The sequence below is a fragment of the Ptychodera flava genome, chromosome 6 (genome assembly GCF_041260155.1).
Source record: "Ptychodera flava strain L36383 chromosome 6, AS_Pfla_20210202, whole genome shotgun sequence".
Classification (NCBI taxonomy): domain Eukaryota; kingdom Metazoa; phylum Hemichordata; class Enteropneusta; family Ptychoderidae; genus Ptychodera; species Ptychodera flava.
The window spans coordinates 40,513,466-40,538,492 of NC_091933.1; the positions used below are offsets into that span (position 1 = coordinate 40,513,466).

General features: G+C 38.9%; 1 protein-coding gene across 1 annotated transcript; it reads right to left on the reverse strand.

The window, feature by feature from the left end:
- Nucleotides 1-3,506: 3,506 nt before the first annotated feature.
- LOC139135794 (protein-glutamine gamma-glutamyltransferase K-like) lies at nt 3,507-22,940 on the reverse strand. Its single transcript, XM_070703496.1, has 13 exons — nt 22,539-22,940; nt 20,912-21,112; nt 19,852-20,112; nt 15,475-15,596; nt 14,794-14,898; nt 14,338-14,512; nt 13,757-13,895; nt 13,421-13,524; nt 12,710-12,964; nt 9,955-10,245; nt 8,520-8,686; nt 5,773-5,918; nt 3,507-5,431 (listed from the first exon to the last, which is right to left on the reverse strand). The coding sequence occupies exons 1-13, from the start codon at nt 22,777-22,779 to the stop codon at nt 5,290-5,292; spliced, it is 2,349 nt and encodes a 782-aa protein (XP_070559597.1). The 5' UTR covers nt 22,780-22,940; the 3' UTR covers nt 3,507-5,289.
- Nucleotides 22,941-25,027: the final 2,087 nt, after the last annotated feature.

Sequence of the window (25,027 nt, forward strand, 5' to 3'; positions counted from 1 at the left end):
CGAAAAATTGGCGACCTGTAGAAGTGGACTCGTACACACCAGATACAACGTGGTTAGCCCGCACAAAACTTGGTTGCAGGTTGGCATGCTGCTTCATTGTTACGTACTCATATTTTGTGCTGCCTGTGGTCTCACTGCGTAGAATGTTGGCAACATGCGTTAGAAAGTTACGGAGGATTGGCTTATGGAACATCATGCACAACCGAAACGAATGAGTTTTATGCCATCTCTTTTGGGCCTCTACGACAGCAATTTGTCGTGAGGGAAACGCTGGTCACACCTGTCGAGGTGTACACAGGTTAGATAACGAGTATGCATCCCACTCCTCAACAAACTACCATGCCTGTTGACTCTAACGTTTGCTTTCTATCATGCATAGCCTAAATTACAGGCGTTTTCTTTATGCATGGCCTAAATGACAGGCATTTTCTTTATGCTATCAATAGAAATCCTTTTCAGTAAAGGAACAATAACTATTACTTTTGATAGAATGCTCATTATTTTTCATTCTCGAAAACACTTATGTCTTCTTCTTTAAAAATGTGTTGACTGAAAGGTGTTGACCAAGCTCGGTGGGCAAATAAATATCAAAAAAGAGTAAATTGAGGTAAACTTCAGAAGACTGTAGCGTTAGCGGTGAGAGGACTGCGAAATTGAAGCAACATACTTTGGCAGACTGTCGAGAAGATCGTGATGTGCACGCCATTGCTTTGGCCAGCAATTATTAAATTTAAAAAAAAAAACTTCAAAAACTACTTCTACATACTCTAGCCTCGATTGCAGTTAGGCGGTAAAACCGTCGTACAAGTCCGTATGAGGATTAGATACTTGTTACGTTCGATGTTATTCAGAAATACTTATTTTAGATTTACTATCAAATGTCATGATTCAGAAGTAAGACTTTTGTTACTGCATTCAAGATATATGTTTTTCCTTACTGTACGTTTTCAAAAAAGATATTCCTGAAACGATATACGAAGTTGATGCGCTTGTTGCCTATCAGGTAACTTTGGTAATAGTGGCCCATAGAAATAATAAATAGAGAATATTTTTGTCTCCTTCACTGACACTGGCCAAAGAAATTAAAAAATGAAGTAAATGTTCATCTTCAAATTTCTTCAACATATTTTACCAGACGGAGCAGAGTCGACTCGCATTTATTTGCGATGAAAGTTTCATAATACTGCATTATTAAAGAAAAGACCAGTTCAAAGATTACGACGGTGTAGTGATAAGTCTCTCTCTCTCTCTCTCTCTCTCTCTCTCTCTCTCTCTCTCTCTCTCTCTCTCTCCTCTCTCTCTCTCTCTCTCTCTCTCTCTCTCTCTCTCTCTCTCTCTCTCTCTCCATACCCTTCCCTCTCTCTCTCTCTCTCGTTAATTCATTGAGATCTCTGTCCTGTCGGCGACTATTCTGTGTAGGTAGTGCATAGAGGTAGCATACCAGACTGCCTCAAAGTCAATGGTCGGTGTAGCTGTTTAAAACGCAAGTTTGCACATTTGATTACTATACAGTCGGAGCACTGTGTATGTTGTGTGTGTGTGTGTGTGTGTGTGTGTGTGTGTGTGTGTGTGTGTGTGGTGTGTGTGTGTGTCCCCGAACCGGACAAGAATACATTTTTCACTCGTTTTATTATAAATTGTGTACGATTGTGAGCCGGGTAAGGCATGCATACTATGCAATTCGGCATTATATATCATAAACTTTTATAAATTGAAGATGCCATTTCAAACAAAGATATAAATAAATGAGCAAGGTTTGCATTACTAGGGCTTCAATATCCAGTTTTGACTTGCCTCAAAGATGGTCTGTGACAAGTCACAGAAACATCGACTTTGCTGTTTTATCACAATTTCACAGAAATGCTTTAACAAAGCCATGTCCGCTTTTGTCACGCACGTCATAGAAAAGAATTAATGCATCCGCTACTATCATCAGAGTAAGAAGTTAACAAGACAGAAATTTATCTGTGCATTTATTTCCAAAGGATAGAAGTTTTCCAGTTGTGTGTACGAATACCTTGCGGCGTAATATCGAGAGCGCTATCAAAATTGATTTCTCAATTAGTGAAAAACAACTTCGCGCATTACATAACACGTGTTCACCAGACCAAATTAATACTTTAAAAGTACAATGGAACGGGCTTTATCGAATATTTTTGTTTAATTCAGTAATTGGGAGATAGGTTCCTCTACGTGGATATCCAACTCTCAAAGAACATAGATATTTTGATTTTCACGAACTCTATTTTTTTCCTCACGATTCCAGGGCATGTTAACTATTTTTCCATGCCATTTCTTGTTCCACAGATTTGATTTCCATCCGACAGAGCACCGACCTTCTAATAATTTTATGAATTAATTTTTTATGAATTTGTAAGTACGGCTCGTCAATGTCAGCGTGAAAATGCCATGTCGTCTGCTCGTCAGCGCTGGCGACATGACGAGGGTTTTCGCAGTACTTCAATGATCATGATTATTCCATTTTTCCATTTAGGCGAAACATTAAAACTTATTCGTGTAATACGAAAGGCAAACGTATGCGACTCCATGAACGGACAGTGTAGACAGATTGTAAGCTTACCTTTACGACACGATAACCATCAAATGTGATCCTTACAGACGGGTTCAATGACCCCGAGGAGTGCTATTAAAAAGAAACCAGAATATAATTACATCTACATCGATTAATAGCTTTCCCCATAAATTAGACACTCAACATTTTGAGACTTGCCTCACTTAATAAGCTTCGCGAGTCACAGGTAGACCGCTGCATCATATACATTCATCGCTCTGGAAAAAAGTCATCGGGGTTGGAGTGCAAACTTGCATTAGATCATTGACAATACCATATAATTGGTCATGACAGTAAGTGAGCGATTTGAAATATATTCTGAAGACGTAAATTCCACACAATAAGAAGATACATTGATCAGATGGAGTAATCAGTCACAGCATGCAGTGTTAATCTCCAGAGGGCGCACGTCTCTGTACCCGTTTGGCAAGGTGGCCGCCACCATAGGGGTCGCCTACATGTCCGTCCCCAGGGGTGGGTAGGTATTTTGTTGTATTCTACCAACTTTGACAATCTTGCGTAAACGTTTTATCACCATGCTGCATCTATTATCTGAAGAGTTTGATTGCCCAATCAAAAAGCAAGTAGGTGTAAATCAATAATCTGTGGACGCTGTCACCAGTTTACCTCTGGATTAACTTTGACAAAGTCAACAACGAAAGCGCCAGCAAGGTATACTGCTTGTGCGTTCGTTGTTGACTTTGTCAAGCTTAATCCGGTGATAATCTGGTGACAGCGTCCACAGATTAGTAATTTACCTTGCTGACTTTGGCGAATTAGGCAATCAAACTCTTCAGATAATAGACGCAACACAGTGACAAAACTTCGCGTAAGATTGTCAAACGACAAATAGGTGGCACGGCGAAGGAGAAAAAGAAATCGTTACAAAACTAGTGCTAACATACGACAAAGACAGAAAAGCTGTAAAGAAAGGTTGGCAGTATAAATCTTTATTAGCAATACATATCATAGTCAAACGTATTAAAATAAAATAAACCATAGCAAGAAGAAAGCTTGTGCTGAGACCAAGACACCCCCAGCCCCTGGGGACAGACTTTTGTGCAATCCCCCATGCCGCCACTGAACATTCCTTTATAGATTTGTTTACTTAACTCATTTACAGTTATGTAGACATGATGATAGACGTATCTACTATCAAAGTATTGTTTGTGAACAAATTTAACCTTCCTTAGAAAATGAATTTAAGAAAACATTATTGATTGTCATTTCCCAGGAAAGAGGTCCTCTGCGGATTTCCTCTCAGTTTAAACGACACTTTAAGATGGAAGCATACATTCTATGTCAAGCCTTTGGTTTTTCATCGATCCAGATATAGTGAAAGCCGCAAAGAGGGAAAGGGCGTTATCCAGGAGGCCATTTATGCAAATTTATGAATATTATACTAAATCGATTGTTTGTGTGGGGATTGAGCAACTTTGCACACAAAGTTCGTCGACAGAGGGCCCAATTTATCCAATAAATACATAGGAATGATGATAAATTATGTTAACACATAGGGGCCTGACTAGACTTGGTTCAAGTCGGTGAATTAAAAAAACAATTCATTTGTAATAGTGTCTCTTGTGTCTCTCCTATTTCATACAAACCTATTTGGAATTTAGCAGCCCAGGCCTCAGGCCAGGTTTTCTTTGCGATTAATTGAACGCGTTACCTTTGAGTCTGCGCAGTAGTGATTTAGTTCCGGGTGAAACTCCCCGGTATAGCGTTCACCCCACTCGTCGCGTTCACCCCACTCACGCGTTTCACATGAAAACAGAACACAGATCATCGCGTTCACCCCACTCAAACATTCACAGACAATCACAGACTTGAATCAAGTCTAGGGCTAGGCTGAACGGTGACACCTGTGAAAAACTTACCAGCATTCAATTTAGCGAACCAAAAATGTAACATTAGGCACAACGGAACAGAAAGTTGACAAAGGTTTCTTCATTCTGATCTATCATGAATCATACATACAAACTTAATTGGTTTTGAAACAATATGTTAAAATATGTTTAAAATAAAATAAATGTCTTTGCTTCGTAAGGCGATGACGTAAAACTTTTCTGAAGAAAAATCTCTGATATACTTTTTATCTACAGTATTTACCTGTGACGTCATGGTAATAAACCGGTGTTTTTTCTACGTCTTGTTTTCTCTATATTTTGATACCAACTCTTTAATTTAATCGAATGGAGACTAAATAGATCGACCGAAAATTCCGATTATAACAATTATTCACACATGAGAGAAACCGACAAAAACGTTACATCACTGGTACTTGGGCGCCATTTTAAAACCAACAGAATAAACAACAACAACAACAAACACGTGTAAGTGTGACACACATAAGCTTATTCGCAGTTCAAAGAAAAGTTTTAGGGTCAGGTATCCTTGTTGCACGCGACATGCGTAAGTTATTTCAAAAATATGTATGGAGTACGATAGGTGAGATTCGAACTCGTTCAAACGATTCTACGTCGCAAGCGAAGGTGGATTTGCTGTACATAATGGTTTAGCACCATGTTTCTTTGACAGAGAAATGCATACATTTGAAACTCGCTTGGAATATAACGTGAATGGCTCTCGAATCGCTGGGCGAAAATATGGCCACTTACACGTAACTGAATATATGTATCGAATGCTCGATTTTAAAACACTAAATATGAATAATCGCAACGATGTTCACATTAAATGACGATGTCTGTCTTGATTTATGGCTGGACGTCAAATTCTAGATAGCCAGTGACACCTTGCAATTCTCTACAGTGCATCGTTGCAACAAGTTTTCTTGCTCCGCTGGTCCTCGGTGTGAATGGAATGTTGTATCTTACTTTTTGTTTTGCTGGTTGATTCCTGAGAAAGAAAAACACTCTACAAGTTTAGATACGTTGAAGCCTTCGTTGATCAGAACAGTTCTAGAGGTAGACAAACATGGACAGACAGGTAGACCTTGAAGAATATGAAGGAAGATGCCTCATAAATTTTGCTGAAAATCATGCTCCAAGATTCACTACGATAACTATAATTGGACAGTTTACACAGTCCATACATCAGGTTGCTTATGGTACGAAAATATACTTTCATACTTAAAAATGAATTACGATCTAACCACCAATGACAATACAACTTAAATACGTTTTCTGTGCATCTTTGCATTTACCTAGACTTTTAAAAAGTTTAATAAAAGCTCTTACCGAAACGAAAATGACTTTGGTTTCTGCAACTTGGGAGACTCAAGGAATATTTGTACATCAGTGAGACGGTTGTGGAGCGGATTAATGAAGTCAATAGCCAAAGTAAATTCCTCTCCAAGTTTCGGATTCGACGAACCATTTTTTGCCTTTACATGGATATATCAGTTATATGGTGAGTCGACAGATAGACATATAGATAAACAGATAATGATAGACAAACAGACAGACGGGTACACAGTGACAAATATAAACGGGTAGACAGTTGAGTTTTGGTCATTAAGTTTTGTTTTAGCGGTTGATTGAATGCACAAATGAACTTACGAGAGGAAGAGTGGGATTTTCTGTTGATGCTTATTAAATGAATGCATTAATTGATAATGTTAGAAAGTCAATCAAAAAGTAATGAAAAGCCAGACGAATTAATATAAATATAAATGTGAGTAGAAGATAGAGGAAATCCAAAGTAAAGAAATGGACAAAACTGGAATACACTGAGATAACGAGTTCAGTATCACCGATGTGCAGGAAAGCAACGTACCTTCCCATAGTTAATTTACGTTTCATGTTGATATCAATAAGTGCGCATGTCACCGAAAATGAGTAACTACTAGCTCTGCATGGAAGGGCTGTAAGTTACTGGCTGTGCGCCTCCTAGCACAGCCCTGCTGACTGCCACAGCTTAAACCGCCGCTGACTCTACATCAGTTACGTGGAGGGAGACTTTCCTGCTAAAGACAACCGATTTTGACTCCAAAACTTGTGTCATAATCCTAAAAATTTAATATTTCACGCTCTTGATACATAACATCTTTGGATGCGAGCCGCAATTCCACTCGATAATACTGGCGCCACGAAATACCAGCACGAAATCATGAACATGGCCTAACCAGTCCGGGTCAGCTCCAAAATTGGAGACTCATTATGATAATGTATTCCGGCATTCAGCCAATCATCGACCAGATTACATCATTAATAAAGTACAGGTCACGCTGGGTCACAAATTACCAACCAAGTGTGATCGGCAGTTTTGGGCCGCTTATTAAGCCCCTGTCTTGTGAATTTCGACGAATTTCGACAGTCAATATAATCCACGTGTTCTGCAGAATTAAGGTCATGTCCAACAAGGAGTCCGATTAGTGAACAAATATTCGAAATATTGACGATTCATTTCTACCCCCAGTTTATCGATTTCGCTCAGGTACCGAGAATCATTTTGTGGATGTTCGTCATCTCTATTAGAAATACTGTTATAAAGGTTATTTGTGTAGGTACGCGTATAACATTTTGCAAGAAAGAAGAGCAATGTCAGAGCTTTAAAACGATACCTGTTTTGTAGTTGTCAAACGCAGACTAAAAATGGTACGCGATTTTGAAAATGTGTTGACAGAGTGGCCACACAACTGTTCCCATACGGTAGAATTTGTATCGCTGAAATCTCCGATACAAATGGGGTATTCTGAACGATCTGTGTAGGTACACGATTTATATTTCGCAGGACTTCAAGCCAGAGTCTAGGAATCACAGCGATATATGGGGTTTGGTTGTCTTAGCCAGAATAAAACTGGTACGCGATTTTGAAATTGTGTTTTGACAGAGTGGCCACACAACTGTTCGACATTATGACAGAATACGGCGCGGGAGTTCGACACAGTATGGCGTACGTAACGAAGGACGCATGTGGAGGTTGCCAGGAAATACAATTTTTACTGATGGCGCGCTGGCCGCTGATTGGCTAATGAGAGGGGGGAAATATTATGGTATAGCGTCTCCAATTTTGGAGCTGACCCGGACTGCTAACTCGTTTATATATTTAAAAATCCACCCAGTAACTTATCCTTCTCATGGAGGTATTCTGCCTACTACCTCAATATTGTAATGTTTGCAACTACTTGTCATATTGAGCTATTATCATTCGGATCTATTCTTAGCGTGGGTTTGAAACAATTGTAGTATGCCATACACGGGCAAGTGATAATTTTATCTCTTCAAATGTAGAGGTACGTGCGTCGGGAGGCGAAGCCGGTAACTTATAACAATGCAATGCAGAGCTGGGCGTAGCGTCACAGACAAACATAGACACAGACTTATAACGGGTATTGTTTAAGGCGTGAAGCGGTTACGTATTACCTATCCATGTTCGCCTCGCCTCAGGTGGCTCTCGCGCCTCTCCATGTTCCGAAGAGTGCCGACCATGCATCATTCGGTAATTTTCGGGTTTTCGCCAATTGTCAACCACAAACAAAGCCTGCAAAAAGTGTAACACCTTTGAAGCTCATTTTAATATGAAAAGCAAATAGTCTACCGAGACGACCATGGAACAAAAGGCATACCGCGTTACAAGTCTGTCTATATTTGTCTGTGGTAGCGTTAACATACATCCCTGCCACAGTTACGAGTGTAGTGATACATAGCGACCGCCGCGTAGTATGCATAGAATATTATTCTATGCATACTACGCGGCGGCCGCTATGTATCACTACACTCGTAACTGTGATCCCTGCCATGCAGAGCAAGGCACAGTCACTTGTGAACAGATACACGAGTATGCACTGGAAAAGTACAGTGGCCGTCGTGTATCGGTTCACAAGCGACTGTAGAGCAAAGAGTAGCCGCTAATATACATCCTTGTCCCTGTGTAGCCATCCTTGTGTAGCCGTCGTAAACTACCTGCTAATTAAATATTTACAACGATAATGTTTCCAGCTATAGCAACATCCAATCGGCCCCCTTGAGACAGCAAAACTTGCCTTAATCATCATATTCAGGTCAGGAGACGCCAGGGCAAAGTTGTCCTCTTCTGCAAAGATTTCATTGGTCTCCTTGATCTGGCCCATCACATCGAGTTTCATTGCACCGTGTTCGACTAGAACGTCGGCATAGTCTGTAAATGCTACCTCCATTGAAGTTTCGGTTGCTGTTAGGATACAATAATTAATAATAATAATAAGAAGAAGAAGAAGAAGAAGAATATTATTATTATTATTATTATCATCATCACCATCATCGTCATCATTACTTGCTCGTAAATACATGATTTATATTATATTTTGTAGCAATAAACGTGTTAAAAATAACTATATTTTAAATAACTATATTTTTCTGATATATATATATATATATATATATATATATATATATATATAAGTGTATACATTGTAAAATGTAGTCTATAAGTTGTACATTAAATGACAAGTCTTGCTTTCACAGTAGAAAAATTGGCTGATTTTGATGTGTTTCAACTAGAAGTTTTTTTGTTGAGAAAGTCGTTTCTTTGAACTTCATACTTTGGTAGACCATTGAAAAGTGCATTTCATCTTCAATACTATTAATGTTACATTGGGTACGGTGTCTTTCAGTAATCGGAATAGCATGTCTGTTTTTTTCAGTTGCTAAGGTCATTATTACTTAAGCGTATACATAGCTTGGTGAGTACTATCTTTTTTTCCCTTGTCAAGTAAGCTTATGGCATAAGTTGAGTAACTTTTAAGGGAATTCAGTCATCCGTAGGTAAAAGAAGCCAAAACATACAGGTTTTCCTTTTGTTGGCCGTACAAGGAAGTAAGCCACCATTAAAGGGAAGCGCTACTTTAATACCTGCTTTGAGTAAACATAGATGGAATACCTCTCTCACCATATGTGGACAAAGTGCAAATCGTGGTGACCGAATAAATCCAACAAAAGTTGTGTCACTGTCAAAAGACGATGTACGAGTCACACTGACATAAAAACAACCGTTGTATTGTGATAAAAGAATGGAACATTGAAACTTCGAATCTCCCGGTAATGAATATATCTTTATACAGAATAATAAAATGATTAGAGATATCAACTACGATGAGACTTGTTTATTTCTATCAAGTTTGTTTGATGCCGTAAACAACATCAGTACTGTGGCATAAACTTGGTAGCGAATGAACATAGATCCTGAAATTGTCCAACAATGTGTATCTGCCAACGTCTGCCCGAATGACCAACGATCATCACCGTTTTGATGCAGAGGCATCACAGTATACATGTTAAGACGTAGAAACTGAAGGTTGTCGCCTTTATCGAATCAAATCTCGCGATGGGTTTAGGCAAGTTGAACAATTCCCAACTTGTAAACTGTGGAAGAACGGGAAATAACCCTCTGAAATAACCCTCTTTCGGTGAAAAAATCTGTAATCCTCAGAATATACTCACTTTCGTTAGGTTGGATGGTAATGTCATTTATTACGACATTTCTGCATTTTCTTGCAACAACTCCAGTGTAGTAACATGCGTGACATGAAATAAACATTTTGCTGACTGTACACGATTCTTTGCCCTTATTTGTCAGTTTCACGGTGACGTCAAAGTCATCCCCGATGGAAATGTCTGGCCTAACGGATATCTCACACTCAAAATCTACTTCTCTTTCCCTGGAAACATATGTATCTGGTCGGCTACCATGACTACATGCATGTTGGACAGCAAGTCTTTCCTTTTCTGTTCCTAAGCGTAAGAACATCAGTAAGAAAGAGTCATAAAAAACGAATTTTATCTGTCTACAAATATGTTAAATATTAAGGAAGCATTAAAAATCGACGAACATTGCAAGAAATGTGGCTTTTCGTTTAATCGAGAGATTGCAGCATAGATACATACATAGATGGTTACATAGATACATAAGCTTACATACATACATACATACATACATACATACATACATACATTCATTCATTCATTCATTCATTGTGAGTTCGAACCCCATTGGAAACACCATATTCAGCATATTTATCCCATGGACATGCCCGAATCACCACCTTGGTGACGTAGAACAGAAGGGATGAAAATCCGAATTACCCCTTTTCTACGTCATCAACTGGAACCTATTCATACGTGCACGCCGCGGCGCTCTTCATGCTGTATGCCACGCATCTATCGTAAGGTACGCTGAATACCTCCATGAAAAGGACAAGTTACTTGCTGAATGTAAACGAGTAAGACCATGTTGTCGATATCGTGCTGGTATTTCGTGACACCAGTATTGTTATTAGCTGCAATAATTGTAGCCTTTGTTGGCCGTGGGGCTTGGGCTTCTGTCACGCGGCTCGCGCCTTTCCCCATCCAAGGCGCGAGCCGCACGACAGAAGCCTGAGCCCCACGGCCAACCAAGGCTACAATTATTGCAGCTATATTGTTATAGTCCAAATGCAATGGAATTGCGCGGGATTCATCGCATCCATGGACGCCAATGTATCTAAAGAGCGAAATATTAATTAATTTTCTTTGCGCCAATTTGGAAGATTGTGACAAATCCCAAAGGTCATTCACCTAAATACTGGTGTTTCAGCCTGTTTTCGAATGAACAATTTTGAGATTTACCACAAAAGCCGGCCCGGTTAACCAACGTGACGTAGAGCAAGACTGATTTATACCTGGAAGCTGGCGCGCACGGACCCATCTGTCCCGATCGATGCCGTGCTCTCATAATAATACCTTCGAGAGGGAGACGCGATAAATTTAGACGTAGTAACATAGATGGCATGTCTAACGAAGTTTCGAATCGCTAAAGCTTTAAAGCTTTTCCAAATAATCGATTGGGGTGCTGTCGATCGATCGATAGCTTAGTGACGTCGCGACTCCATCCATTCGTATGGCTCAATGTTACATGTGATGCGGACGTCGTTCCTGGCGATGAACGCGAAAGCTACATCTCAACGTAATAATAAGTGCCGTATGACCCTCGGGAAAGCGTTATTGAAGGCACAAAACATCAAGGCATTCGACGAAAAACGATAAATTTTCTTCATACAAAAGGTCTTGATTGGAATCGAGCTTTGCTGCGGATCCGTAGCTCTGCCACTCCCTGACTGTTTGTATGGGGGAGTGGGGATCAGCAGCAACGTCAATTTTAGTTGGAACTCTGCAGTCCAGTGATGTATTCCCGGGATGTGTTATAGAAAGTCGATAACAAAACACAGTTTCCGTCAAGTGACAAAAGTTTGGAGGTGTAAAGTACGAGATATATGTCACTGAAAACATCAAAGTCCGTAAGACGTAAAAATTTACGACCGGATCGAATCGGGACTGACGAATTTACATCGGCCGAGACCGGTGACGGCAGCGTGGATCGTAGCGTGGATCGTAAGCTTGTAATAATTTTGAAAAATCACGACACTTCCTAGAATAACAACTACAGTTTTAATCTTGTTGTTGCATTTTCTATACAAAATATTTCAAAATATTCAAAATGACTGCCAGGAGCTGGCGCATTTAAATCTCCCTATCACTCCAAGCTGACGGCTGACTTGCTTTATTTTCGCCATGGAGTAGGGGCAGCGCGAGACGATGATTGTCAAGTTTACGAGACCGAATCCGTATGTCTAATCGGTAAAGGTGGACATTTGGTGTATCAAATTTTAACTTGATCGGATTTCTGAATGAACGTACCTTGTAAATCATTTGTATAGCTCCATCAAAAGAAAAATAAGAAGACTGTTCATGTGATAAACGAATAATCCCATGGAATTTTTCTGTTTGACATCATCGCAAACTTGTGTATTTCTCAGGGCCGCACTTCTCTCCTTCGGCTCGGAGTTGTACGGCTCCGAGAAAAAACCTCGTATACGATGTCAAACAGAAATGTTCCAAGGGATATTATACAAACATACATACATTCACACGCCACATACATACACATTGCTTGTAATGTCAAGCTATTCTCTTGCCTGTCAAATACCAAAATAACTAGTGAATATTTTCGGACTAAATTTAAACAGTTTTGTTTCAAAACTGTTCCGTGTGAGTTCTGTAGATAAGGTCATTGTGTTTTCCATTGTGTCCACTTCATCGAATTTTTTTCCATGTCGTATGGTCTTTTAAAGCATTTTCTCTGCATTTACCATATTCCTCGTTGGTTTGAAGATGAACTAAAATAATGTAATCATAAACAATCAACTCCTGATGTACTAACCCTCTCGAAATTTGTACAGAGATGTAATATTTTCAGCTTTGTTCTTGCCCACAGCCTTGGTCAAGATCATCTTGCCGATTGACTTGGTGCAGGTACGCAGTTTCTTTCTGGTGACAATCTTCCCGTTAACAAACGAAACTGACCAATTTATGACGTCAGCGTTAACTTCGGCGAAAGCAAACTCTGTGTCATAGCCGTAGTATACGTGTCCCGTCTTGATAGCCATCAAAGATGCAGGGCCAGTTTGATATACGCCTAAAACAATCGACAAATACTACTGATGATTTTAATGTATCAGCGTTTCACCTTTGAGACTTTTGTGAGTAAATCAGACAAGATAGCAAGACAGAACGATTGTCACATTTGTTCTGTGAAACAGATCGCAGAAGAAAATACATGTAATTGTTTAGACAGTCAAAGAAGAGCAAATTTAGTCCCGCTTTTTATTTTTAATCAAAATTAGATTTCGAGGAGGGTCTCAGAGGTCAAAAATCCGAAAGTTCGGTGTGAAATTAACTGATTATGAGAGTTGTGCTTGGAGGAAACGGTAATTTTTGAAGCATGACTTGATGAATAACTCTGAACGGTCGTTATTTATGACTGCAGTTTAAACATTTTTTATCTCTGAGATTCGTGCTAGATTTTATATACTGGTGCAAAATTGACGTACAATTACTTTGTTGGGTAGTGGTTAACCAGTAAGGTGCCTACCGTCACTTGTTTCTTGTGGTGTTCCATCGACAAGCTGCCACCCTCCGTATCCATCTGGCAAGTCAGATCTACTCATCCAACATTCGTTCCAAACGTGAAAATTCCTTAAAGCAAAACACACACTTAGGCCTCAATTTGGAGAGAAAATGTGACTAAAACTACGGGGACGGTTTCCAATTTTCTCTTGATATATTTTTGATAACGAAAGGGGCTTCAATAACTGCAACAGCTGGAAAATAAAATCACCGTGCAACCCTTCCTTGCAATTTGCTCTATTTCAAAACTTTTAAGTTTTTTTAAAAGCGTGGTAATCTGTTACGCAATCTAAGAATTTACCAGACAGAATCCTTGTTCTCACTGGCGACTGTTTCACCGTCTTCATTGAAGTACTTGTCGATAGTCATACTACAGTCGGTGTCATGGGCTGAATTATAATTCGTGACGCTTCGAGTTGGTATACCGAGGCACCGCAATACTGAAAGTAAAGGCATGTATGAATAAAACTCATAGACATCTCCGAAGGGAAGAAAAGTTTATCACAACACTAAAAGTTACAAGTCCGGTGGTCAAAGTCGGACAGAGCCCATAAGCCTGTACAAATTTGTTTCTGGGTAGGTAGGTAGGTAGGTGGGAGGTAGGTAGGTAGGTTGGTAGGTAGGTATGTGAAATCATGTAAGCTCGGGTCCGGGATGGATCTGTCTTCGGCTTCGATGCAATGATATCTACCTAAAAGCGTCCATATTTTCACAGCTGTATCGTAAAGAGTGAGGCCGCGGCTTTTGAATTCTGAAAAAGGTGGAATCAAAGTCTTCGAAAACAATATCGTTACCGAAAACTTGAGCATTTCAAAGCATAGCTAAATATGCAGGTTATATCGAGCAAAATATGTACAGCTACAATAATTCGCCGATACTTACACGTTGTGGTCACTCCTGAGAACACCCAGCACTGTCCATAGCGAACTGGTTTCAAAGATTGCATGTACTCTCTCAGAATAGCTGCGCTTCCCGTCCAGTCACCAGGTGGCGTCCCTTTAGAGTAGTCGTCCGACCAGTTACCGACAAGCACACCATCGTCATCGTTGCTATTGACCTTAAGTTTTATGAGGCATTAAAATGACGGCAATGTACATTCGGGTCTGTTAATTTTGAGCTAATCGTCAAAACGCTGTACAATTTAAACTCTTCTTGAGCGTTTAGGACGAGGAAGTTGAGTTAAAACGAATCACTTTCATAAAAATAGAAAATTGCTACCTTGCTTCAAGCTACATTTATTATTTTGTACGTTATTCTGTGTGTTTAATATTGCAAACAGTCTTAATTTATTTTAAATAATCGATTTATTTCTGGATAGAACGCATCTATATCTCTTACCACTGCCGACATGCGCCGAGTGACTTTTACCGGATTTCCGCGTCCTTGGGTAGACAGTCCCAATTCTAACAGATGGATAGCTGCTTCCAGTATACCTTCTTCAAACTGAAATAAAGAATTAGGTTACTTAGAGAATAATCAAACACATACCAACGCATGCCTCTTTTTGAAACGGATACAACTTTCGTAACCTCAGATGCTGTTATTCTAGAAAAAGATGATGTACTGGGCTTTCGAAGGGTGTGCATCGTGCCAACTGGTCTTTAGATATTGGTAAAAACCCAGACATTTCGCCCGTGTATTTTTCGCAGCCTTGCTTACACTTGGTGCCTGAAAGGACAACGCAATCGATGGGAATTACTCTATAAGCCTGGCGCTGCCGTATTGGTGTATTTAAGGTAGTATGCACCTCGAAAGTTTCGCTCAAACTTTCCTCAATGAAACTTTCGAACATTCTCTTACCAAAGCAAGAATGAAAAGGCGAAGTCGAACAAACAGACCAGTCCCTTAGAAATGACAACATTATGTGACATGCAATCAGCCAAACTATATCTTCTGGAATATATTGATATGTTTCTGACAAGTAACACATTATACCATGTGCCGCTTTCCAGTCTTTGCAATTATACTGGTGTTAATAAACATACAGTACAATGGGTATTTGGAATCACGTTAACTTACCTGACCGAACACCCAGGGTCGAAGACGCACACGATTCCTGACACGAGAGGTACATATCAGACCAGTATCACTTAAAATATATTCTTCACGCAGTTTCTGATCGTCCAAGTATACTGCGTCGTCTGTTGTGTGTGTGTGTGTGTGTGTGAGAGAGAGAGAGAGAGAGAGAGAGAGAGAGAGAGAGAGAGAGAGAGAGAGAGAGAGAGAGAGAGAGAGACTCTGAGAGGGTGTGAAGGAGGCAGTCTTGCTTCTCAACTGTTTTCCTATTGTGACAAAGTTCTCACAAGATTTTTGTAAGATTTATCTCAGGAAAAATTATTTTCAAAACCAGAAAAAAAGGATAACATGGGTGAGTTTTGAATGGAGCGTAGGATAGTTTAGGTATAGTAGTCTAAGAACATTAAATGGTATATGAGATCGGATATAGACTGTCGACGGTCCGTTGTGCCTTTCCTTTTCAACTATTGGTATAGTCTGTCACAAACGGGAATAGGTATATATGGACGCGTAATTAGAGAGGTTGTAGGACTATTAAGATTTCATACGGAAACGGAACGTAAATTGAACGTCATCACTTTCTGCTCGCCCTTGTCATGTTCTGATGATGTCACTCGTTCGCTTGTCGTTTGACAGTCGTTTCCGACGTGAAACAGCCCCTTTTCACGTACACCTTGTTGTTCAATACTGGCATTCCTTTCGTTTTGTACTGTTGCTTTTGGTTTTATCGATTGCTGGATATTTTAGGTATCAAAAAGGATACAAAGTTGCGCTAAACAAAGCAAAAGTATCAGACGACCACGCTCGACTGACGTCACGAAATTACACTCCATTTCGAATGACAGACGCACTATTTGGTAATGATACAGGGGAAATTATTTATTTGAAGTAAGAAATAGCCATAAGGCTGCGTTCACAAAATATGGTTGGGGATGGGGCTGGAGGAATTCAGAGGGTATTCGAAAATTTTTGGGGTAGTAGAGAGAGGACTTGAAAATTTTGTTCTGCCTGTAGGGGGACTTGAAAATTTTGTGGTTGCATTTTACCTTTTACAATTCCAAATTTTTGTAAGTAATTGAATGAAAAATGAATACCATTTTTGTAATAGTTTAACAAAATCTAGAACCATTTTGTCACATTTCATGACCTTTATCTTGAAAAAATCTAAACATGTGATTTGTAAAAAACAAACTTGAGCCTAGTAACAGGGCAGAAGCTGCAACTGTTGATGATTTTTGCAATATTTCTGTGCAATATATCGGTAACAGTTTCTTGCTGTTTCCCTACAGCATCCTAAAACACACAATATTCAGTTTGTCGACAAAGCCTGTATATACAAATATGTATTAGATGATAATTTAAAGCCCCAATAGCTGCGAATTTTATGCATTATTTTCATGATTTTATTTTCAAACCAAAGTTGTTCGTGTAAATGTTCTAACTGAAGAACATGTATAGAAGTATATCACTGCTAGCTGATTTGGACCATGCCTACACGTTTTAACGGGCTGAATAATAAACAGGTGCTGCACTCATAAAATCGCGCCCTCACGGAAAAGTACAAAAAAAACCAACAGTATCTCCTTGCACATACACATCGTTATCATACCAGAAACAAGCATGAAGCCATTTATTTGAATGCACAACACACGATGGCTAACATTTTTGTAGTAAATCTTTATTTTGTCTGTCATATGATTAGTTAGTTTTTGAAAATGGCGGGAAATCCAAAATGATGTTAAAACGTTTGAATTTACATGTCACTTTCGGCACTTATGACAGTGTTATACACTCTTTCAGTCTTTAACGGGTCTCATTCAAAGAAAACTCTTAGAAAACTGAGGATATTTTGAGATAGGTTTATTACACATTCACAGCTATTGGGGCTTTAATTAGAGTCCAGACTGACGGTCAGTTGTCAGTGATACAAATGCATGGTACACATACACAGCCTGTGTTAGCAAGCTGAACAGTTCAACATGCTGCATGGAGTAGAACAAGAACACAGTTGTATAAACTGAACAAAAATATTGTCAAAATTATCATACCTGCACACCTGAGCAGTGATAGAGATAGCTCTGACTCTAATGTACATGGTAGTAGAAGAAGAGTTTGGGTCAAATGACGCTCATGACAGTTAAACATACTTGTACACAAGATCAGGCCACAGAGGAACACATGGAAGACAAGGAGACTTTAACAGTTATTGGGGATTTTGAGAATTATCAAATATTAAAGAAAAAAGATAGGATCACCATGCTTGATTTTCTAAATTTTCACATTCTCATCATAAAATAATACAAGAGCAAAGCTTGGAACAGTAAAGACTAAATGAAAAAATATGTGACTAAATGGAATTATTCATTTTTTAACCACGTTTGTCATTATTACAACCAAAATTTCAGAGATGAAAACATTTATTTGATGGAATATTTTAACCTTCCAGTATTGTCAATTTTGAGTAGCATCTAATTCATATATGTCTTGTACGTTTGAAGGTCACTGTGCACAATTTTTTGGTAGGTCACTGTGCTCAGTTTTTTACAATCGGACAATTAGCCAGAATTCACGATTTGCCCACTCTCTCATTATCGTCATTTTGTGTGCTCTTCGGCAGGAGCAATTGACCTTGCCAGAGTTGGATTAACTCAAGTTGGCTTAGACTGATAAATCCAAAAAGTTCACTGATGCGTTTAAAAATGAATCAATTTAAGAACTTGACTTAGGAATATTACTTTACAAACTGCCAATAACAGGTAGTGTTGAACATCTGCTAGCGGAACGGCGCGGTACGTGTTTACTTTTTCTGAGCGCATATCCTTTACTGATATACGGGTTTGTGATAGTTGGTGGGAACTTGAAAAATTTTGATCATAAGGAGGAGGAATTTGAAATATTTTAGAGTATTGAGCTGGGGGTCTGAGAAAAATAAGATTTCAATCGCGATTCCTCCAGCCCCCCCCCCCCCAAAAAAAAGTTATTTGTGAACGCAGCCTAACTATTGGTTTTGTGGGTAAATAAGCCTTTACATTGTAGATTTCCCAAAAGGTCTGGTTCGGTGTCCACCCTGGACTTTCTTATAAGTAAGAGTGTGTGTACAACTATTCATACTATGAATAGTTATACACATGAATCATAGTACCCAAATTCGTCAGAGGGTGGGGTCGCAAGCTTGCCGAAGACGCGAGCTGGGAATGCTGCAGGCATGACCGCGAGTGCCACAGCACTCGAGTCGAGGAACTGATGCTGCACCCTCGCCGCCGACGGGATCGGACCTGCGCCATCTTGCACGGTGTTTGTCTGAAAGAATCTGAGAGGACGTTCAAACAAATCAGAGAGGAAATGTTCATTTTTTACTGAATTTAATGCATAAATGTGTGGATACAGCGCGTCTAACGGCTACTGTTATCAAACTAAAGACAAGACGACACTATGACATACTATGAACTCGGCTGTCTTCGTCAGCAAATCATTCAATTGAAAATAGTCGCTTGTGCCCAGATATCGCCCCACGACTCAGCCGTGTCCAGTGTTACTGCAGCGATGAAAATGGCGCAAAAGACTGTCGACAGTCTACGTCAAGTAAACAGCTAGCATCTAACCTAGAGTATTTATAGTTGCCGCACGTCGGAATCGTTGAAGATCAAACGCTATTCGGGGGGGGGGGTATTCCCATAGAAAGGGTATACGGGTATGTGCCGCCCGAATGGGTCACTTTTTCAAGAAAAAATCCATAAACAAGGGTCGACTTTTCATCCGAAAAGAACCCTAAACATGGGTCAATTATAATAATGATAATTATTATTATTTCTTGAAAAAACGCCTTCCATGTAAAAACAACATCTCAAGGCGCAGAACAAACCAAGCCAAAGTAAAAAAGTAACAAATTTAAAATATACTAGTAAAAATATTCTTTATAAAGGTAAGTTTTAACGTGATATTTAAAAACATTATAGTCGTTAAAACAGCGGAACTCAGCCTAATAAGGAGGAGGCTTATTCCACAATCGTGGAGCTGAAATAGCAAATGATCTATAGCCATAAAAAGAGGTTTTACCGATTGGCTGATGCAAACTTAGTGCACCCTCAGCAGTTGACCGAAGGGTGCGTCCAGGAACACGGATTTTTAAAAGTTCAAATACAGAGGAGCAATAAATATAATAAAGCAAATGTCCCATACTTCAGGCCAACCTTCACATGGAACAGAATTAAGGTGAAAATTCGCCAAATTAGTCAAGCAATTTCCCAACAATGGGTCTTATTTCTGGAATATATATGGGTTGGTGTTTTCGACTTGGGCTGCACATCCCGTATAAAAATATCAGGAGTACCCCTTGCGGGCAGCTAAATTACGAAGAAGCGAGTCTGTGTGTTGACTCACCTTTACACCATGGGTTAAACAACAAGTAGACCGGCTCGGATCTCCATAGCAACACTGCCTTGTCTACTCTCCAGGACCATCGGCTTTCTACATCGATAGAGACACCCAGATGACAACGACCAACCACAGCAGTTGGTGGAGAACAAACAGTTAGGAAAAGAGTGGCAAGTTCCTGCTTTTGAATCTTAACTATCCATCCACACTCTTCGCCATCAATGGGAACTCGCAATAACGTGTTCCTATGCAAGGCAGGCTTTTCTCCTGGTTAAAACAATAGGAATTCAACATAGAATTATCAATCGCTCAATCAATCAATCAACTAACCAACCAATGAATCGATAGATAGATTCATTAAATAAATAAAGAAAGAAATAACAACAGTAAATTTAGAATGAATTAACTTATCAATCAATGAATCAATTTATTTATTAATTAATCTTATTAATTTTTTCTGATTAGCTAGCTCAATGACGCAGACTGATTTTCAGGAGCACCAGACGGGTGAACAATGAAAAAGGTAAAGAACAATAAAGCAAACAAGTATAACAACAAAATTGAAATTACAACAAACTTCTACAATAACCAAAAAACTGAAAGTAAAAATGAAAAGCATAATTTATTTACCAGGCAAAGGCAAAAGGAGACAACACAGCAGAGTATTACTCAAAGAAGCATGCAAGATGCTTCCTGAGTAAAGCTTAAAATGGGATGAAGTACTGAGTTCTTTGGAATTAGCGGAATGACTGTTAAAATAGCTGATTATGTACTGTATGAAAATGATTACGGGCTTTACATATTTTAAATGGCGGGAAAGTAAAATTGTAAACATTTCTTGTATATTAATACTGGGTTGGTTTGTATTGTTCAAACTTATCGTCCAAGCAACAAGGAACAATATTATCTTGGCAGGATGTCAAACACTTAAACATCATATATTATCGTGGTAATAGCCAGAAGGTTTGTAGCTTTCATCCATGTTACTGCAAACGGTTAACAGTGTCTTGATCATCGTAGTGTACCACAAACCCTATTTCGACGGCTGCAGCCTGTATATACGTACCAAGATGAACTTCCAAATATATTTGTTGTTCATGGAGATCAGGAATTTGATCGAACTCCACAACAACGTCGAATGGCTGACCTCTTCTGAAAATCAGATCAACTGCGTAGTCAGATGTGTTGTGAGCTTTGCGATTTTCGGCCACCCTAAAATCCACTGTTTTCACACCGATTCCCGCATAGTGACGACTTTCCTCGAGGTCTGCAACACAAAAATCTTACCCCTGTTGCGCACATGTATGAAAAACCAAACATTGACCGACAAGGGCCATTCAATGCACATTTTATCACAGGGGGCTCGTACTTGTTTATTTGTTTTGTGTTTGTTTGTTTGTGTGTATGTGTTTGTGTTTGTTTATTTGTTATTTTAATAAATAACAGCTAAAAGCTATTTTGTCAATATTTGTCAATAAAGAGCAGTTTATTTGTTTGTTTGTTTGTTGATACGTATTTCCGATGGTTAGGGTTAGGGTTAGGGTTAGGCTTAAGTTAGGGTTAGGGTTAGGTTTAGACTGATTGATTGGTTTACAATGTATTTGCTTCTTGGCGGGTTTTGGTGACCAAGGTAGCCAAGGATGTAATTTCTGCCTACCATTCAACGATATGTAACAAAGAAATTTAGCAGAAACATTCTAGATTGAGACCTACTTGTGGTTTATTTTTGACATCTAATGTCACAGTTACGAAAATCCACCTGTTCCTTATTATAAGACGACGGCAAGATCCGAACAAAGTGTTATGTTTGTCACTTTTATCGCAATCAGTTTATGCTGTTGACGCTAAATATAGTCTAGGGTGTCGTTAATCAAAATGTGTGCTGTGAAAACTCATGGATCGTTTTCAGAGAGTGAAATATTCGGAGGCAAGTGTTCAGTATCTTTGTATGATCTTGAAACATTGCAATTTTGATAAATTGATCTCGTTACAGAGACAGTTACTAAAAATGGACAACTTATGGCTCGAGGAATTTTATTTTAAAGGGAGATTGATCAGTTATTACGTTTTCACTTGATAATGTAACCGTAATTTTCGGTCAAAACGTGTGTGAAAATCGTTTTTAGAGACTGAGTTGAAAATTGAATTGATAAGAAACTGCGCAAAAATCTTATCAAAGAAAGAGCACAGATTAATTATTTCATTTTGTACTCCAAGTGCAATTTCTTCACTTAATCTCAAGGTCGATAGCTGTAAATTTTGATATTATTATTATTGTCATAATTTTTGTTCCGAAAAATAAGCCCATTTTATATTCTCCCTGAAGTCTGCCAGCATAGAGCATTTTTGTCTTGCTAACGCTATGAATAGTAATCAATATTGACTGTTAGTTACAACAATCGAATCTCAAATGTCATCGAGGGCGTTGGACGCTGTACGTGTGTAGGCTGTTGACAAATTTAACCGTGTTATTATATGATTTCGGGAGTAAAATAAGAGATTTTTTGTCACAAACAGAACAAATATGAAGAGTTGAATATAATGAAGTTGTAATTTCGACTTTGACGATACTATAACTTACTAAGTTGTACAAGGATACTATATGCAATTTTGTACTGCATTTAACGTTACAGTTCAGTCGAACTTAAATTCCATACCAGCACAACTGCTGAATATCCACAGTATCTCCTTACCCCTATTGTTGTTCTCGGAAGTCCATCCAAACCACTGGAAAAGTGACCGGGCAACTCCACCGAATAAGTCTGACAAAATCACAGGTATCATTAGCTTTCTCGATTCAACAACGGTACTTTTATACCCCTCATCTTCAATTCTGCGCCCAGGGGCGGGTATAGCCCGGTCGACTGTTGCTTCTCTCGGGGTTCTCACCGACAGAACTCCTGGCAATGGTTTTAGAACTCCAGTGGTAGCCATGTTTGCGTTAAAACGGAATTTTCCGTTGGCAAGTATGTGAAAATAGATTTGAGTACCAAACAGCACGTGTAAATTTTACATATGCTTGACATTTTTACAACCCGGCATATTTTCACTGGGACCTTAATATGTAAATAAAGACTGTTGCCGTTGGCTTGAAATACTAGGTGTTTCAACCTTAGTTCATCAAGGTTCAAATGAGTTACTTTTTATAACATTTGCAAAGTTTGTGAATTTATTAATTGTGTAGATTAACGTTATGTCAGACCAGCAGAAAATCAATTCGCTAGATTTGTCTGTTAAAATAAACTTGTTTATCATCGGCTGTATAGAAGTCTGATCATAGGCATACATACGTATATTACACAAGCACGCACCCAATCTCCACACAGAGATTAAAGCAATGCGGCGTGGATAATTTTCTAACCAAGCTAGAAGGTCTCCGAGTCGTTGACCCCACCTGCTACTGCTGAGACTCCCTGAGCTAGATTATAATTATCCACGCCGAGCAACAATATCTTAATGGAGATTTGCTCGCACCCACACACAAACAAACAGATTCAAAAAAACGCTGATATTGATGAACAGAACGTGACAAAAATTAAGCTCACAAATAGGCTAAGTAGACCTACATTTGATGTTGAAAGCGAACTGAACAAACAGCACTCAAAAGTTTTGCGTCATTTACCTCATTCATGCACACACATTTCTAAACAAACCAGATGTCCATACCATTAAATACATTTCCCGTTTGAATACTCACATTCAGTGGAAGAATCAGAACAGATGGCCACCCGTATGTTGCTAAAAGAATACATCTCTATATGTTTTCAAACATAGCTAACGCTGAAAATATCGTGTCACAGTGATTTCTTTCCAAACGAAAGGAAAAATACAAATCAGAAAACCTACTGAGTGACTATCGAAGATTTGAAACAGGAATTAATTCCCCGATTTAATGTGCACAAGAGTATTGCTCAGACCCACAAATAGATCTGAGATTATTGTTATAAGCTAAGTTTTAGGATTGCTATGAAATGAGAAGGACAGAAAGCATTCAACCCTTCAACAATCTCGACAAACGTTGACTGACGTCCTAGGGTAGGCAAGTTCCATGTGCTGTCAACGAGACATCACCATTGCGTTTTTTCTTGTCATTCACACACACTCTGCAAGTGAATAAACACTTGCATCATTGTATGCAGATGATCATACATCGATGATCATATCCAAGGTTTACATGTATTTAGGATTGAACTATTTGATATACTGCGGGGGGGGGCCTTGGACGAATTTGGAAAAACAAGATTCAAAGAGGCTGCCGTCGGAAAAAATCCAGCAAGAAAAAAATAGCTTGCCTCAGAAGTAAAAAGTAATCCATTGCATTGAAAGTTACTTTCAGCCATTACTTTTCATTTTCATAACATCTTTCATTTTGGCACGCCCTTTGGGCGCTATATTTTGATAATACCATTATTCTCTGGGCCCTACATTCACGTCTCTCTTTTTGGGCACACCCTCGAGTAACCACATTTATTATAACACCTGATTTCATTTTACTAATGCCCTGTTATGATTATTATTTTAATTCGCATCTTGCTTTAAAATTTGCTTAATATGTTCTAAGTTTATCACTTTGATGAATTATAAAATAAATTTTACTTGTTCTGGTTTCTCACTTTTGCTCTTGAAAACACCTGGAATACTCAATGCTCAATTCATCCAATCCACATTGCCTGCACCTGATATCTGATGTCCATTTTTGTTCTAACAAGTATGTGCGAGGCTTATCATGACTTGTCAACAAAGAAGCCCCATTGAATGTTTCCAGAGCTTCTTTTTTTCATTTCCGACAAATTTTAGCCCATCATTACATCATTTGCAATGCAAGTTGAGGAGGGTTAAACAAAGGCTCAAGAATTCGCCTACTTAAATGTCTCTGTTCATGTGCATCGTGCTCGGAAGGTTATATCTGATTGGGCGATTGTCACTATTCACAGCAACTTAGGGAGTCTATTCGTATTATTCAATTATAACGGTCACAATCAGCCAATTAACCAATGTCTTATTATGCTAATGATTTATTTTGTCTCTCAAAGCATGTAATAGAATACACCTGTTATTATTCAAATAGAAACTGCCTTCCAACATAAATAGCTATACCGTAAAATTGAACCTGCGTCTCACATTAACTTTTAAAACATTACAAATCCAAAGAACGTTGCCTATCGATACGCAGAAGGTGCAT

Bases quoted from the DNA above. Each gene is read 5' to 3' on its own strand.
- LOC139135794 (XM_070703496.1), bottom strand. From the start codon at position 22,779: ATGGCTACCACTGGAGTTCTAAAACCATTGCCAGGAGTTCTGTCGGTG. The intron at 12,965-13,420 runs GTAGGCACCTTA...CGATTGTTTTAG, and splicing joins ACCACAAGAAACAAGTGACG to GCGTATATCAAACTGGCCCT. The intron at 5,432-5,772 runs GTAAGAGCTTTT...TTTCTTTCTCAG, and splicing joins CCAAAGTCATTTTCGTTTCG to GAATCAACCAGCAAAACAAA.